The sequence below is a fragment of the Haliotis cracherodii genome, unplaced genomic scaffold (genome assembly GCF_022045235.1).
Source record: "Haliotis cracherodii isolate W230 unplaced genomic scaffold, xgHalCrac1.p SCAF_20, whole genome shotgun sequence".
Taxonomy (NCBI): Eukaryota; Metazoa; Mollusca; class Gastropoda; order Lepetellida; family Haliotidae; genus Haliotis; species Haliotis cracherodii.
This window is the reverse complement of record NW_027266276.1, coordinates 17,906,726-17,922,938: the sequence shown is the minus strand read 5'-3', so window position 1 is coordinate 17,922,938 and position 16,213 is coordinate 17,906,726. Positions and strand designations below refer to the sequence as shown.

The window sequence follows — 16,213 nt, the reverse complement described above, 5'->3', positions numbered from 1 at the left end:
ACCAGGAACAATATGGTCACAAGAGGGTTGTTGCATATGCCAGCAGAGGTCTCAACAAAGCCAAGAAGAATTATCCCGCACACAAGCTGGAGTTTCTGGCGTTGAAATGGGCTGTCACTGAAAAGTTTTACGACTATCTGTATGGACACAACTTCACTGTGATGACTGATAATAACCCCCATACTTATGTGTTGACCTCAGCAAAGTTGGACGCCAGTGGACACAGATGGTTGGCAGCATTATCCTCATTTAACTTTGACATCAAGTACCGTCCAGGCAAGAGTAATGCAGTTGCTGATGCACTTTCACGATTTCCACAACCAGAAACAGAAGATATGGCTGCAACATTTGTCAAGGCTATTTGCAACAGATGCCAGACACCAATTTATGTGGAAAGTTTGTGTTTATCTGCTAAGATTATTTAAGTTGATGACAACAAGCAGAACATTGCCGTTATGTCTCTCAGGGACTGGAGGAAAGCTCCGGACAAGGATCCAGTTCTCCACAAGGTCATTGATGGAATTCATCAAGGCAACATCCCGGAAGACATACCAGTAGCTCTGTCCAGGGAATTCAATCTTTTACATGGAGTTCTCTACCGTGTAACTGTTCATGAAGGAGTTGAGAAGAAACAACTTGCTCTGCCTGCTAACTTCATCAAGGTAGTCTTGACAGGATAACATGATGATATTGGCCACATGGGAAGAGACAGACATTGGCATTGTGCAGAGACAGGTTCAACTGGCCAGGAATGGCAAAGGATGTGGATCAGTGGATTAAGACTTTTGACAGGTGCATCAGAAGAAAACCTACAGAGAACAGGGCACCTTTAACATCTATTGCCACAAGCCAGCCTTTGGAGCTAGTTTGCGTTGACTTTCTTTCCCTTGAAATGTCTAAAGGAGGATCCCAGCACATTCTTGTACTCACAGATTATTTCACTAGATATGAGGACCGTGTCCTATTGACACAGCTTGCCTTTGATGGGAAGGTGGGAAAATGACACCATGTTGTTGTGGATCAACCTAATCCAGGTGTTCCTGTGTACCGTGTACAGAAGGAAAATAGAGAAGGAAGATCCAGAACACTTCATAGGAACTTGGTGTTGCCAGTTTGTTCATTAGGTTCACCACAGGATTATACTCCGGTTGTTCCTGTTCCTAAGCCAAGGACGACGTGCATGGGGAAAAGGACGGAAGAACACAAGATGCCTGATCAGTCAGATTCAGAAAGCGATTCTGATGATGATTACCCCGTTTTGCTGACATGCAGTTTCTCAGCCTGTTGACCCAGCCGGCAATTCTTCAGAGACCAACATTCCGCCCAATGTTTGTCCCGTTACTGAAGACGTGGAACCCAGTGGATCTAATGGACCAGAATAATCTGTTTCCACTGATGCCATGGATTCGACGAGGGGAGAGGGTGCTGAGGTCACAGTAGGCAATGTATATCAAGCTGAGACTGAGACGGAGACCAACGTGGAACAGGAACCATTCCAAGATCTGATACCGGAACCACCAAGAAGGTCACCTAGGAGAGTTCTCCTAACTCCGCCACCAAGGAGATCCTTGAGAGAGAGAGCCACAAGCACGCATGGCTGACGAGTGGAGATTACTGTAAGAGTATGGTACCAACAGCATCAACAGATTGGAAATGCAGGGCATCATTTCTCCAACGTAGACATGTGACATTGTAAGTCGGGATGGAGAATGTAGCAGAATGTAGCAGAATGTAGCAGAATGTAAATATTGTGTATTTTAAGTTACGTATTTTAAACTTAGGTAAATAATTGAGTTAGGTATGGCAAAAACTAACCTGAGCGCTCTCTACTAATCCTTAGGTAAAGTACGGGGTGTAGTTATGTAAGGTCTTTAGTGATCTGGTCCAGCCACAGCTTGGCCAGTAATTGCCTATTCTATTGTCTCTGTAGCATGTGACCAGGTTGTTAGCTTTAAACACTTAATATTTCTTTTCTCGGGCCACTGCAGCGCCACAGCTCGGCATGATGCACAGCACTGCACTGATTGGGGTAAGTTAGTTTAGACTTCTTTAGTATTTATAGTTATCTTAAGGAGGTTAGGGTCTGATACTTTAGTCAAGTTAAATACACTTTTATCATTTTAATTGCATATTTGTTATATAGTATAATTTGCAGTACCATCCACATGATACGCAATGTTGTAAATATATTACTTATTCTTCAATCATGAGAGAGAGAGAGAGAGAGAGTCATATGTCATAGTTGTATGTATATTGTTATATTTTGATGTGTATTGCATCATATAAATGGGATTTGAAGCTGTAATAATATACTGATGGTTGTTCTGATAATATATGCTTAATATCATGCTCATGGTAAACAATAAATGTAATAATATGTTTGTTTAATATAGATTCTTGTTTATATTACTAATTCAACCTTATTATATTATGTTTTAGGGAATTATCATCCGTATCCATATTGTGGTGAGATCTCTATATTCCCGATCCCTGAACAGACGTAATAAATCCCATGAACCCCCAACAAGTATTGGTCGTCATTCCACACTGACGTGATACCGCTGTTATATATGTGATCTGCATGCCAAATCATTTTTAAAGGGAGATAACTTTACCAGTACGTCGCTTACAATACTCATATCTTCCGACAATGGCTGACTTCACTGGAAAAAAACTGTTTTCTATCAAAACAGTATGCATTGTCACCGGAGCCAGCAGAGGTATTGGAAGGAGTATCGTTGTCAACTTTGCGTCTAAGTTTCCACCAGGATCCGTAGTCATAGCGTTAGCGAGAGATTTGGAACAGCTGGCCGTGACGAAGACTTTGTCAACGAAAGCAAGTACCGGTGTTCCGTGCGTGACCCACCTTTTTGACCAGGGGTCGCTTGATCAACATAAGTACGATGCGTTGCTGAAAGACTGTCTTCAGGTAGGTTCACATGAGGTCATTTACGTAGCTTAGATGCCAGGGACAGTACCAAGACATCGTTGGTACTCTTTAGCTCAAGCAAAATCTTTTATACCTGACAAACTCTATCCTTTAGGCTACATATGCACAGAGTTTACTGTCGTGAATCTCTTTCTTCTTCGACTGCCACGCCCTCTGGCCTAAAGCACGGGAATTGCAAATTTTACACGAATTATTGAAACATGCCTTCCTTGAACTTGCCGAATAAATAATGGTTAGGTCTAGGTGAGGCAGGACTTGTGGGTAGTTAAGGAAAATATAGTTAATGGGCCACATGGGTTGGCAGCAGCAACAGCAACAGCAGCACTAGTGATGAGTGACACTTTTCACCAGTAGCAGTAGCCATAATAAGAAAATAATATATATCCCGCTGAAAGTCAAGCAGAAATTGAATCAAAAGGTGGATTCCCAAGCGCAGATATAAGCAGAGGGCATGGAAGGTTCATTTCATGTACAGTAGGGCTCGGAGGGTAACTCGAGTACTCATGTCGGGTGGGTACTGACTAGGACATGGGTACCCACAGGACTACCCGGATCTGTGGTTTGTCACGTGATATATTGTTTCATGACAAAAATTAAATATATAACTACATGGTTACACGACAATTTTAAGTCTCGAATGTTAGCATTTCTTCATGACTATGAACACGTTCCTTCTCACTTACATAAGTTTGAACAAAGCTAAACCTTCAGTCAACTTCAGTGTATGCCTGACCACATCGTTTTATATATGTATCTATATACATTCTACAGGGCTACTGTCAAACTATTCCCAATCGGACATCTTGTACCTGTCTCTTGACACCAACAGCTGGTAACCGGGTAGGGTCGGGTAATAGGGGTGTGGGTACCCGGGTCGTAAATTTGAGACTCGTCCCAGCCCTAATGTACTGCACTATATGGGATAAACATGACTTCAGCCTCGTAGGCTACATGGGTCAATAAAAATATGATTGTGGACAGCAACAAGTAAAGATCAAAGGTGTCACAAGCTGAGAAGGATCACGCTTTACCATTTTCGGATTTAAGATTGCATCAATTCTTACAACATCCTAAGAATAAATAGTAATCTTATGCACTGTCCCAATACCAAAACAGAAAATGAGATAAGGCAGACATTGCTTGGACAGTTGATAGACATGTCTTAGATTAAACAAATATCATTGTCATTGGCTGGTGCCTGAACACAACATGTTGATATAAGACCATGTTCTGATTGGAATTATTTTGAATACGACTCCCGTACAAACTCTTTCACAAATGTGGGTTTCATTTGTCTACTTTGCATCATTCAAGAAGTTATTGGGTGTCGTGAGAGGAGTAACCCCATTGCTGTCTGGATATAAGGGTGAAACGAGGCACCAAACTCTGATATCACACTGTGCATGGCCTTTGATATGATACGCGATACTTACAGACCTGTACTGCATTTCATGAAGACACAAAGTACTTGTTTATCTGTAACTTTCTCAACGATAGAATAACCCTATCTAAATAGGGATAAATGTGAGCTTGATAGGTCACCTGTGTTTTACAGATCAGCGAGTTGGAATAATTTTGGCATCATGTTACTTTTTATTAACAAGGAAGAAACTGTTGAAATGTTTTTACTCATGGTGTTGTTATTCTGGTGTATCAAGGTACGCATCACATCATAGCCTTCCGTATCTTTGCAATAATGATATCAATGTATCAATAATTTGCGATATTGCGATATCAATGTATCACTAAAAAATCTTCGCTACCCCAGAAACATTTACATTTGATAAGATTATGTTTAAATATGTAATCATGGTAAGGGATCAGCCTATTGTTTATTTAGCATTACGTTGATTAATTGCAGGTCTAGATAGGAAATATTTATTCATACAAACACACAGAATAACTTATTGTTTTAAATCCATATTTCAGGGTATTTTGTGTCGATATAGCAATACTAAGCTTTCCAATCATGACACCAGTGCGTTGCCCCTATACCAGATATAGAAGATCATGCCACTTGGCATTTACTACCGAAATGGCTGTCAAACTAATATAATTTAATGTAGCCTAAATACTACCCATTTCCATTGTCACTGAACCCATAATGCAAGGTAATGTATTTCCCATGAAACGTTTGTCAAGCAACACATTTGTTATCAATGCAGTTGTGAGATTTTAAAACATATGACAAGTAGGGCTGTAACAAAAATATGAATATGTTATGTATCACGAATGTAGGGTAACATATACAAATATTTATTCACAATTACAATAACAAGTCAGCAGTTGATGTATTATTTTTTATATTCAGAGAAACAATAAGAAAATAAATTATTTGACATTGTTTGACCATGTTGACAGTGCTAATTGATCACGACAATGACCAGTGACCACATTACAGTCAAATTAAGTATATATATACTCACCGTCAAAAGAAACCCGAACCATAGAAACATAAAGAGAAATGTTTACCTTAAGAAGAGATGTTTCCGTGTACCACTTGATGACAAAACTAACAATCAGTCAAGTGTTACCACAGAGTGTCGTTATTCTTATCATGATATGCTGCACATGATTTCCAAACTTGACACACTAATCCTGCACGAGACAAATGGTGCATCTAGAGTCATGGATCTATGACGTCACATGTGATGCCTTCTTGAGTGTCGGTTCACACAACATACCAGTATATTCATTTGTGCATCAAACCAATCTGATATCTCTTGAATATGAGTAATTGTGTTGTCTCTGAAGAAATCTATGGATATAATCAGTTCTTATTGATAATTTTAGGTATAGGGTATGTCAATGCATATGACTGCATATTCATGGAGGTAAAAAAATACAGTGATCCCCCAATACATTGATACCATTGGGGTCCCAGTAATTGATGAGCATTAACTGATGATCAGTCGTTAAACCAAGGTAGAGTGGTAGGGGTAGATGACCAATAACATTACATGCTCAGCCTACTTAACATGATCTTCGCCGCTATCGCCTCAGCTCACACATATTAGAGTTTGAAAAAAGGATTAGAATATTGTAGTTGTTTATTATTCACAGTGCAAAAAAATATTTTCAAGTATTATGCACAGTAAAAAGCTACATGATATCCCTTCTGATAGCGAATCAGATGAACGAACAGGTGATAACAAACTTGGTAAAAAAAAGTGAAATTTGAGGTAAAACATCACTAGGTGTGATGCTTTACCATTTAAATTGTTTTTCCTGTTCTCCTAGGCATTGATTTATGTGCAGAGATTAAGATTACTGTGTGTACTTTCTTGTGAACTAAGCTGGAAATATCTATCAGCTGTGTACACATTTTTTCCAAATCTACCAGTGATTCATTAAAAAAATACCCAATAATATAAGTTCAAAGAATCTTGATGCAATGATCGAAGGAATTGTATCTGAAACTGTTATGTTATCAGGAATAATATATTCCAATATTGTCTTATTTTAAATAATTATAACCATAAGCATAGTACTTTGGTTCATCTGCTTTTGCCGGATATTTTTTACATGTGGAACAATTTGACAATCTCACGCTACATGCAATTCGATTGCGAAGACATTATGTTGTCATATAATAGTCAAACCGCAACAATTATGTCTTTTAACAAGTCAAAGTATGGCATTTATGATACATGTATCCATTCCCTGACAACTAAGGTTTGTTTCAAGGCATTGATAGCGGTAATCTGTTTGTGGTTGCTGTGAATAATGTTGGTGCACAATTTCTTTCAAAATTAATGTAAACAATATTGAATGCAAGTTTGAATAGATTTAATAAAATTTACTACAAACATATGTCTACATATACAATAAAAATGTTTTTATAAACAGATAGTGTGATAATAGGAAACAAAATGCCGCATTATGTGCTCATGGTAATCAGCTTGGAATGTCTTTGTGTTGGGGAAAAAACATTGTGTCAGTGTAAAACTTAAGTTTATTGAAAATGTACATCATTTTTTCCATTAATTGCTCAGGTTGAAACATTTCAATGATATTAAAGCAAACAAGCAATATACAAAAAGCCTGACTAACTTTCAACTATGGGCCATAATAAAGTAAAATAGTCAATGTAGTACATTGTTTGAGTAGTTCATTGCGAGTGTATTTGGTCTGTTGAGGCCGTTTGTATATTAAAGTACTGTTGGGAATGCTAGGAAAATGCTTTTTGCCCGTACAAAAAATTCATGAGGAGAAAATTCTAGATGTACATCTTCTAAAATAACAAAATTTGTTTTGTCAACACTGCCCTGTACCAGGAAATGTACACAATTTCTTTACACTTCAGCGAGATAGAGGGAAACCATTTATTAGTTTAGATAGGGTGAATTACTGAACTGCCCAAGCTACTGGGTTTTCAATTCATACCATTAAGTCTCAAATATGATAAATAAAACAAAACAGGTATAGGGATAGTCTCAAAAACAAAACAGGGGCGTAAAAGGATATTAGACAGCTTTGATACAGGGTGATTAGGCGTATAGTGTACAAGCTTTATGAGCAGAAGGTCACTCGACTTGTAGTAAAATTGGGGAGGAAACTAAAGACAGAATTAATGTTTCCCGGACTGCACTAACTATTGCTCTCCACGAGATGTAATTTTGATACACTGTGCGTGGCGATGACAGCAGTTTTCAAGGAAAGTTATTCCATCCTGTCTATGAGGTCACATTATCTCTTCACCATTCATAACTGTCAAAGTCAGGGTTTCCAGATTATTTACCTTGATGACTACATGTGGCTATCATCAGATGGATTAAGGGCACATATAGTACCATCAGGTAAAGGTAATCGTGTCATTGTTTTATCCACCGGAACCCTGATCTGTGGCTTATTGATGGCTAGTTTTCGAGGCAAATAAAATAACTGGTGATTATCATAAGGGAATGAATGGTGATGTGTTCAGAGAGCCCATTTTAAACATACTCAGTGTCATTGTCATGGATAACACCAGTTAATATAACGTCCGGGAATCAGATACTGTTGCGCCAACCATGAGTAGTCTGAGAGTACTCTGTGGGCGGACACTCTGCCACTAGACTACGGAGGCAGTTGGCTTACTATGAAGAGTTCGTGGCAAGACATAATGCAACATTCAAACTCACACATGTCAAAGGGAGGATCAATGCAGTCTTTACTAGATATCAGCCTTGTTAAGGAATAAAGAGAATAACATAGGTGACAGGTTTTCACCTTGTCGTACACCTTTTAGACATTGAAAGTATTCTGTGGTTATTACTTTGCTTTAAATACATGATTTAATATTGCTGTAAATGGAGTATATTATTTTAAGACATTTTCCATTAATCAGTAATTAATAATTAATAAGTTTTGGCCATAATCCCTGTCTCCAGACATTGTCGAATGCTTTTTCAAAATCAATAAAAGCACAGAATAACTTTTTTGTTTACAAAATATGAATAAGACTACAGATTTAAGATATGGTCACTCATAGAATATCCCTTCCAGAATCCAGCTTGAATTTCAGAGAGGGTTTCAGTGTTATCGAGAAAAGAAGTTAGTCTGTTGTTCAAGACCGATGTAAATAACTTGCTCAGACACGATAGGAGTGTAATGGGTCTATAATTGTTTGGGTCTTTAAAGTCTCCTTTATTGTTTTTAATTATAAATGGTTTTAACCAAGACGTTGGATAACATCCAGAATATAAGATTTTATTAATTACAGCTATGTCTATATCTATCGTGATACAAATTGAAGTTTTGATATGCTCATTAATTATATTGTCGCACCCACCTGCTATTTCTTAATTTATTAACCTCAATAGCAATTTCATATGCTGTAAATGATCTGTCCAGATATTCTTTAGCTCCAGTAAAAGCAGGGCTAAAGTCATGATCACCTTCATTTACTTCAGCATCTGGGTTAAGTTTCATTATGTGTGGGCAAGTTTGTGATTGCATCACACAGCTGAATACATCCAAATGTTACCAGTGTTAGGATAGGTTTCCCCAAAGTCTATTCTTAGCCCTTGGATCCCCTTCAAGATCTTTCAACCCTAGCTATAAGATCATTAGGGTTAGGAACCGGTTAATGGCAATTATAGATTCTATAGTGGCTCCTAATATTCTTCACACAAAATGTCAAGAAAGAATGGTGAAATGGTTTTGTGACGAATTTAGTAACGGTTTTGGCTTCTGGAAACTGTCCTGGTACAATTACACAAGCCACTTTCACCTGCTACATTTATTCAATACCGATTCAAAAGCAAACTCACTCTTCGTTCAGTTCCGTAACATCGTAGGCATGACTAGGTCAGTTGCACTAAGTTTCACAGTGCACACATAGCTCAGTTGGTAAGCTGTCGGGCTAACAATCTTAAGGTCACGAGTTTGCGTCTGACAGATTCTCACAAAAACTGGCTGCTTGTGTTTGAGACGTGTGACCTATGGCAGATGGTCCTCACGAGAAGTTGTGGTACTGTATTGCTCCTACCTATGATTCCTTTGATAATTGCCACTTAAGGGATTAATCTTTTATACTATTTGTTTGTTTGTTTGCCGATTTGTAAATGACTGTTGTTTCATTTCAACTCTCTTTTCTTCTTGATGACACTGTTGACACAATCACCTGATTGACTCTGTTGCAGGGAAGAGTGGCAAGTGAGTTCCAGCAAGCAATGATCGTACACAATGCTGGATCTGTTGGCAGTGAGTTCTGTCTAAATTTGACCAACGTGACCCAAGTGTCTCACTACCTGGATGTGAATGTAGCCGGACTTGTTGCACTGAATGCTCAATTTATGCAGATGTTTAAAGATGTACCTTCTAAAGTGGTTGTCAACATAACATCACTATCGGCTGTGCAACCTATGGCCAGCTGGGGACTTTATTGTTCAGGTGAGTATAGTTTAGTATCTGTACACCCAAGGAAAAGGTTTGAAGATGAAATATTGATGTTAAAGTGATTCTGATATTCATGGGGCCTTGGCCATTGACCCCTGAAAACACAAATGTCAATATCTGAGAAACATTTTGTTCTCTCACTGACTTTAGGGCTTTTGGCGCAAAAGATTTCACATCAATCTGAAATTTGATTTTGTGGATGATCGATAGATTAATTTGGAATTATATAATTGTACATTGATATTGAAGTGTGGAATGATAAATTTATCCATGTATAGTCAAGTCTCGTTAATCCGACATCGTTGGTTGCACATGATTGTGTCGGATTAACGAGTATGTCGGATTAACGAAATTAAGTGATTTGTGATCGAAAATCGGACGTCTTCACGATAGATAATAACCGTGTGTACCTTGTAATACAATCATTTAAAACGAAATATTAATATTATGTTGTTTATTCATTCATTCCTTAATTTATAATTAATGACTGTGCAAAAATAATAATAATTTTCCCATTTATACATAACAATAGAGTCATTACTCACTGAATTTATCACATGATCAACGACACACGTTTCCTCGTGTAAATGCAAGTGCTACTGTCTTAACAACTTGTTTCATCTACTTAAAATAGTCTGTCAGTGTTTTCTGTTTCTAACATTTTGAAGGCACATTTCTCAAAGTCCCCTGCTCGCTTGACGTCTAGGGCTTGTGGTTCTTCAGCATCAACATTGTCGAGGTGTAATTTCATTTGCTGTTTCTTATAATAAAGCTTGAAATTCTTTATGATCCCGGCATCTAGTGGCTGAATGTGCAATGTGGTGTTTGGTGGCAAAAAGTGACATTTCACATTAGTTATGTCGACAGTAGCATGGGATGGGGCGTTGTCCAACAGCAATACCACGTGGCGTTGCTCCAATCGCATTTGCCGATCCAAGATCAGTAGCCAGGCTTTGAATATTAATGAAGTCATCCATGCTTTCTTGTTTACATACCAGTCGACCATGGTGAGTCGACCATGTTTTATATACCTGTTCGTATTTTAAACTGGCTTCATGCACATTTATCAGGCTTCAATTTGTAAACTACATTTGTATAGCTTTGTACATACAGGTTTGAATACCTTTTCCTGTTAATTGTTAAGTTAATCTCTGCAGCCAGTGCGTGTCAAAACACGGGGTTGTGAACTCGCGGTCAGTTGACCACGGAGTACGCTGACCACTGTCGGATTAACGAGACTGATTAATGAGTGATTTCGGGATTTCGTTGCAAATTAGGTGTGTCGGAGTCGGAGTGCGAGAATGTCGGATTAACGGGACTAAATAGCACTGAATCAATCGGTTCCCATCATTTGTGTCGGATAAAGCCGAGTGTCGGATTAACGAGTGTCGGATTAACGAGACTTGACTGTATGTATACTTTATAACAAATCTATATAATCATATGATCATGCTAATGGATGAATGATATATACATTCAAGCACATATTGATGATACATATTCATTGATGACTCATATAAATGGATAGATTAAAATGTCATACAGACTGTAGCCAGCATCCTCGCCTAGATGGACACCACCAAGCTAACTGTTGTTCTTTTGCAAAAAAAACGTGAAATGTTCCGAGCAGAGGAATTCAACTATGTATGAAAATAACATCAATTAGGGACACTATCATCATTCGACAATTTCTTTTAGATTGTGCTCATTCCACCTAAACTAATGCCGTTATCAAAGTTTTCACATTTCAATCTTTAATGATTTGATTTTTTTAATGTTCAGAGAATGCTCTACCTACTATTAGAAATCATGAAGCTTCACACCGTCGTGCCTCTGGAAATGCAACTGCGCCACCTCTAGCGGTAATCCCTGTCATCAGCAGCCCATCTAGCCTTTTAGTATGACTCAAACACACAGAAACTTCACAGAACATTCATATTAATCCATTTTCAGCATTAACCATGTCTGGAATTCATTCGAACTCCCAACTTTATAGGGTTCAACTTCTGTTTCAAGTGAATGACTTTGTCATTTTATGTCTTTTGTAAGACCAAGGGACGTAACGTCCAATGGAATTTTTAGGATGGATGACGTCATGACAAATGCAACTCACCGTGTTACTATAGTTAAGGAAGAAATTTATGAATGTCAACTTCTTTATTATGAGGGACACTTACTCCTTCATCAGGTGAATTATTGCTATGAAGCAGAAAACATCTATGTATTTATAAGAACAACAAAAGTAATAAGGTAACAAAGGTGAAAAACTCAACAACGGAAGCCACGGGTGGCAACACTTTCAGGGGGTCTAGTATTTACTTCTAATTAGATTTTGAGTAATTAGATTAGTTCAAATCTACCAGGGAGAATCTACTGGGGCATATCATGCTATTGCCAAGTTGGTAATAAAGTTATAATGTTGAGGAAGACAGATATTGACAAGATGAACAATCTTTAAATTTAATTCTTGCTTGTTTGTTTATCAGATTGGTTGGTGGATATATGAACCTTCCACATATTACTATTTGGAATCAGGTGAACATTACAAGTAGAAGTAACATTCTTTTGACTAAGATGTCACTGCATTGTCAACTACACTATACTGCATCAGAAATTGAGGGAAAACTGTAAATATGCATCTGTTTATCCACATGTGTTGAGTTACCGGTATATATGAATGTTTTACACTTATTTGGCTAACATATTTGCAAAAGTTGAATGTTTTGTAATATACTTTTATTCACAACTGTTCACAATTGTGTGTGATTTCCCAACATGAGGAAGTAGATGCAGTTGCCTTGTGCAAGAAAGTGCACACAAACTCACTTCTGTTTTCCGGTGGACAGTAACATTACATCATCCACTTATCATTTATCTGTGAAAAATGTAAATACTCTGAAAACAGACCAGCAGACATCCTTTGTAAATATAATGATCTTCATGGGCTGTTGGAGGCGTTTAAGTTTTGCTGTGCAGTACCATTGACCTGCAGTGTGGTGATGGCTGAAGTACCATGAAGGGGAAGAATAATATGTTTCTGGCAAGCCTTTCTGTGTCATTTCCATGAGGACACTGGCACTGGAGCAGCTCGACTTCCAGGTGTTGAGCTATGCCCCAACATGGCGGTATGTTTCTGGCAAGCCTTTCTGTGACATTTTCATGAGGACACTGGCACGGTAGCAGCCCGACTTCCAGGTATTGAGCTATGCTCCAACATGGCGGTATGTTTCAGGCAAGGCTTTCCGTGACATTTTTATGAGGACACCGGCACTGGAGCAGCCTGACTTCCAGGTGTTGAGCTATGCCCCAACGTGGCGGTATGTTTCAGGCAAGGCTTTCCGTGACATTTTTATGAGGACACTGGCACTGGAGCAGCCCCACTTCCAGGTGTTGAGCTATGCCCCAACATGGCGGTATGTTTCAGGCAAGGCTTTCCGTGACATTTTTATGAGGACACTGGCACTGGAGCAGCCCCACTTCCAGGTGTTGAGCTATGCCCCAACATGGCGGTATGTTTCGGGCAAGGCTTTCTGTGACATTTTTATGAGGACACTGGCACTGGAGCAGCCCGACTTCCAGGTGTTGAGCTATGTCCCAACATGGCGGTATGTTTCAGACAAGGCTTTCCGTGACATTTTTATGAGGACACTGGCACTGGAGCAGCCCGACTTCCGGGTGTTGAAGGGGGCGGTCAGGTAGCCTTGTGGTTAAAACTTTTGCTAGTCACGACAAAGATCCGGGTTCGATTCCCAACATCAGTACAATGTGTGAAGCCCATTTCTGGTGTCCCCTGCTGTGAAATTGCTGGAATATGGCTAAAAGTGGCTTAAAACCATACTCACTCACTCTCCAGGTTTTGAGCTTTGCCCCGGGTCCTGTTGACACCAACATGTTGGTATGTTTCAGGCAAGGCTTTCCGTGACATGTTCATGAGGATGCTGGCACTGGAGCAGCCTGACTTCCAGGTGTTGATTAGTCAAAATTTACTACCTTGGTAACCTACCCCTAATTACCCAACCGTACCCGGTACCCACTGCAGGTCTCAAGAGCTGGGAACAAAATGTCTGATTGGGAATTGTTTTACCAAAGCCATGGCCAAAATTATTTAAATATACATGTATCAAACGATCAGATCATGCGTACACTGAAGTTGATTGAAGTCAAAAGGATTGTGTACATCACAGAAAAAAATGTGAACATTAGGCAGCTTGTAGTGTAACCATTGAGCTAAAGTGAGTTTTTGTCATTAAAGAATATATCATGTGACTAACCACGGGTCTGGATAGTGCTGTTGGTACCCATGTCCTGCTCAGCACCCATCCGACTTGAAAACCCGAGTTACCTGTCCCAGCCCTGCTGTTGACACCAACATGGTGGTATGTTTCAGGCAAGGCTTTCCGTGACATGTTCATGAGGACGCTGGCACTGGAGCAGCCCGACTTCCGGGTGTTGAACTATGCCCCGGGTCCTGTTGACACAAACATGTTCCACAAAGAGGGGCTCCAGGAAACAAAAGCTGAAGCCCACCTTGAAGCTTTAAGAGGTAAGTGCTATACAAGGGCAATATGTGAGATTGAATTGATTTACTTATATTTTTTACTTATCCTGCATTACTCCTTAATGCATTCACTGCTTAAATTACGACAAATAGAAGGACAGCGCAACTGCGAAGGTCCTGGGTGAAGAAATAAAGTTGTTTTTCTGAAGTCCCAATTACTGACCTTTCGTCGAGGTCCTGTGACCTTGATGACACTTTAGGTCATCTTCACATCCCCGCTTGTCACAGTGCAGCAAGGACGTGTGCCAGCGGAGCTCTCCTTTTGGATTAATTTAGACCTTCAGTTTTCGTCTTCAATCCTAAAATTGATCTGTGATGGGTGATGTATTCTTTTCATATTACTTTCACAATGTTGTGTCGTTTTATTTGGATTAATTAGGCGTGAAAAGACTCTTGTCTTTTTTCCCACCGCATATTTGTTGTTCGCCGCCATTTTGAATTGTGTTACAATCGATTACCTGCCTAGGTAGTCAAATTGTTTACAATTCTCAGCTACGTATGTATAACATATTCTTGTGTTCTTAAATACTACTAGCTTTGGCGTAACAGTTAGTTGCCTATATATAAATTATTGTATACATTACATTTTCAACTCGTTAAAATCATGTTTGCCGATAGATTAATATCAAATCTACGGCTTTCTTCCAGTCCCGCTTCATCAACAATTATTTATTTGCGTTTGCGCGATTGTACTAATTGTCGTGGAAAAAATCTTACAAGATTATCATCGACGTTGTTTGGTTTGCACCCAGATGTGCTCTCCAAATTCTACAGGTAAATAGCCTTGGTTTACATTAAGTTGCATATATAAAAATATTGTATACCCTTGCAACTCATTTTTTTGCTGATAGATCATTGTTCAATTCTATGGCATTCTTCCAGTACCATTTCTTCAACAATAGTTTAATTGCGTAACTAATGTTTGGGTGTTGTACATATTGTCGTGGAAAAAATTGCCCAAAGATGCACGTTGCTCGGCATGCATGTAGATGTGCTCGCCAAATTCTAAATGTAATTTTTGTGTAAATCTCTCTCCAACGAGTTACTCACAATCATATTTTGCAGTAATCCTGTTGTGAGACGAGAGGAATGTCACAATCGCGGAATAGTGAAAGACATGGTTCGATCATTACTTCCCAGCTGTTATTATTGGCAGGTAATATGACACCCGTACTGTGTCTACAGAAGTACACCCTCCACTGAAATCAACAATACCGGAGGGTTTTGTGAGAATCGTAACTGCTCCTATTTTTCAGCTGCCAGACACTTCCAGATATGTTAAATCTGTGAGGTCGGCGACAGCACCAGCGTCTCAAGATGCTATGATGACGCAAGCCATGGTCCAGTCAATACCTTTGAGCTTTGTGTCTCAGTTAACTGCGCCGAGCACAGCGCCTGACTACTACCCAAGCACCTCTATTACACAAGCAACGCACGATCAGCTTAGCGCTGTTCCAACATATCCAGCGCAGAAGATGTACGCTCAGGCGTTTAACAATCACTGATGAGCCTTGTTTCATAGACCTGTGCTGAGCGCAGCGTCTGCGTACCAATCATGGTCTCTACAATGACGTCAGCCCAAGAGCTTACAGTGTGCTTGGTTATGCAACCGGCACATGATCAGCTAAGCGATGTTCCAACATCCTTGGCACAAGAGTAAACGATTACAACGTATACCTAATACCTAAAATCTGGTACAGCATACATCTCTGGGCAGTAAGTACAGGAACATCACCACTCGACTCCTTATCCTGGCGTGTCATCAAAACCTGCTGATAGGGAAGGCACTATGCACCTGATCACCGGCTTAGCACAAGTACCCG

At 39.3% G+C, this 16,213-nt stretch overlaps 1 protein-coding gene across 2 annotated transcripts in view; it reads left to right on the top strand.

The window, feature by feature from the left end:
* The first annotated feature begins 2,648 nt into the window (after positions 1-2,648).
* Positions 2,649-16,213, top strand: part of LOC139470108 (sepiapterin reductase-like) — a 34,323-nt gene continuing 20,758 nt past the window's right edge. The window contains exons 1-3 of one of the 2 annotated variants that reach the window (XM_071252402.1): positions 2,649-2,929; positions 9,577-9,826; positions 14,220-14,375. In XM_071252402.1, coding sequence (XP_071108503.1) covers positions 2,651-2,929; positions 9,577-9,826; positions 14,220-14,375 — 685 coding nt within the window. In that variant the 5' untranslated portion in view covers positions 2,649-2,650. The remainder of the gene's footprint in view (positions 2,930-9,576; positions 9,827-14,219; positions 14,376-16,213) is intronic. The other variant, XM_071252403.1, reaches the window with a different exon arrangement.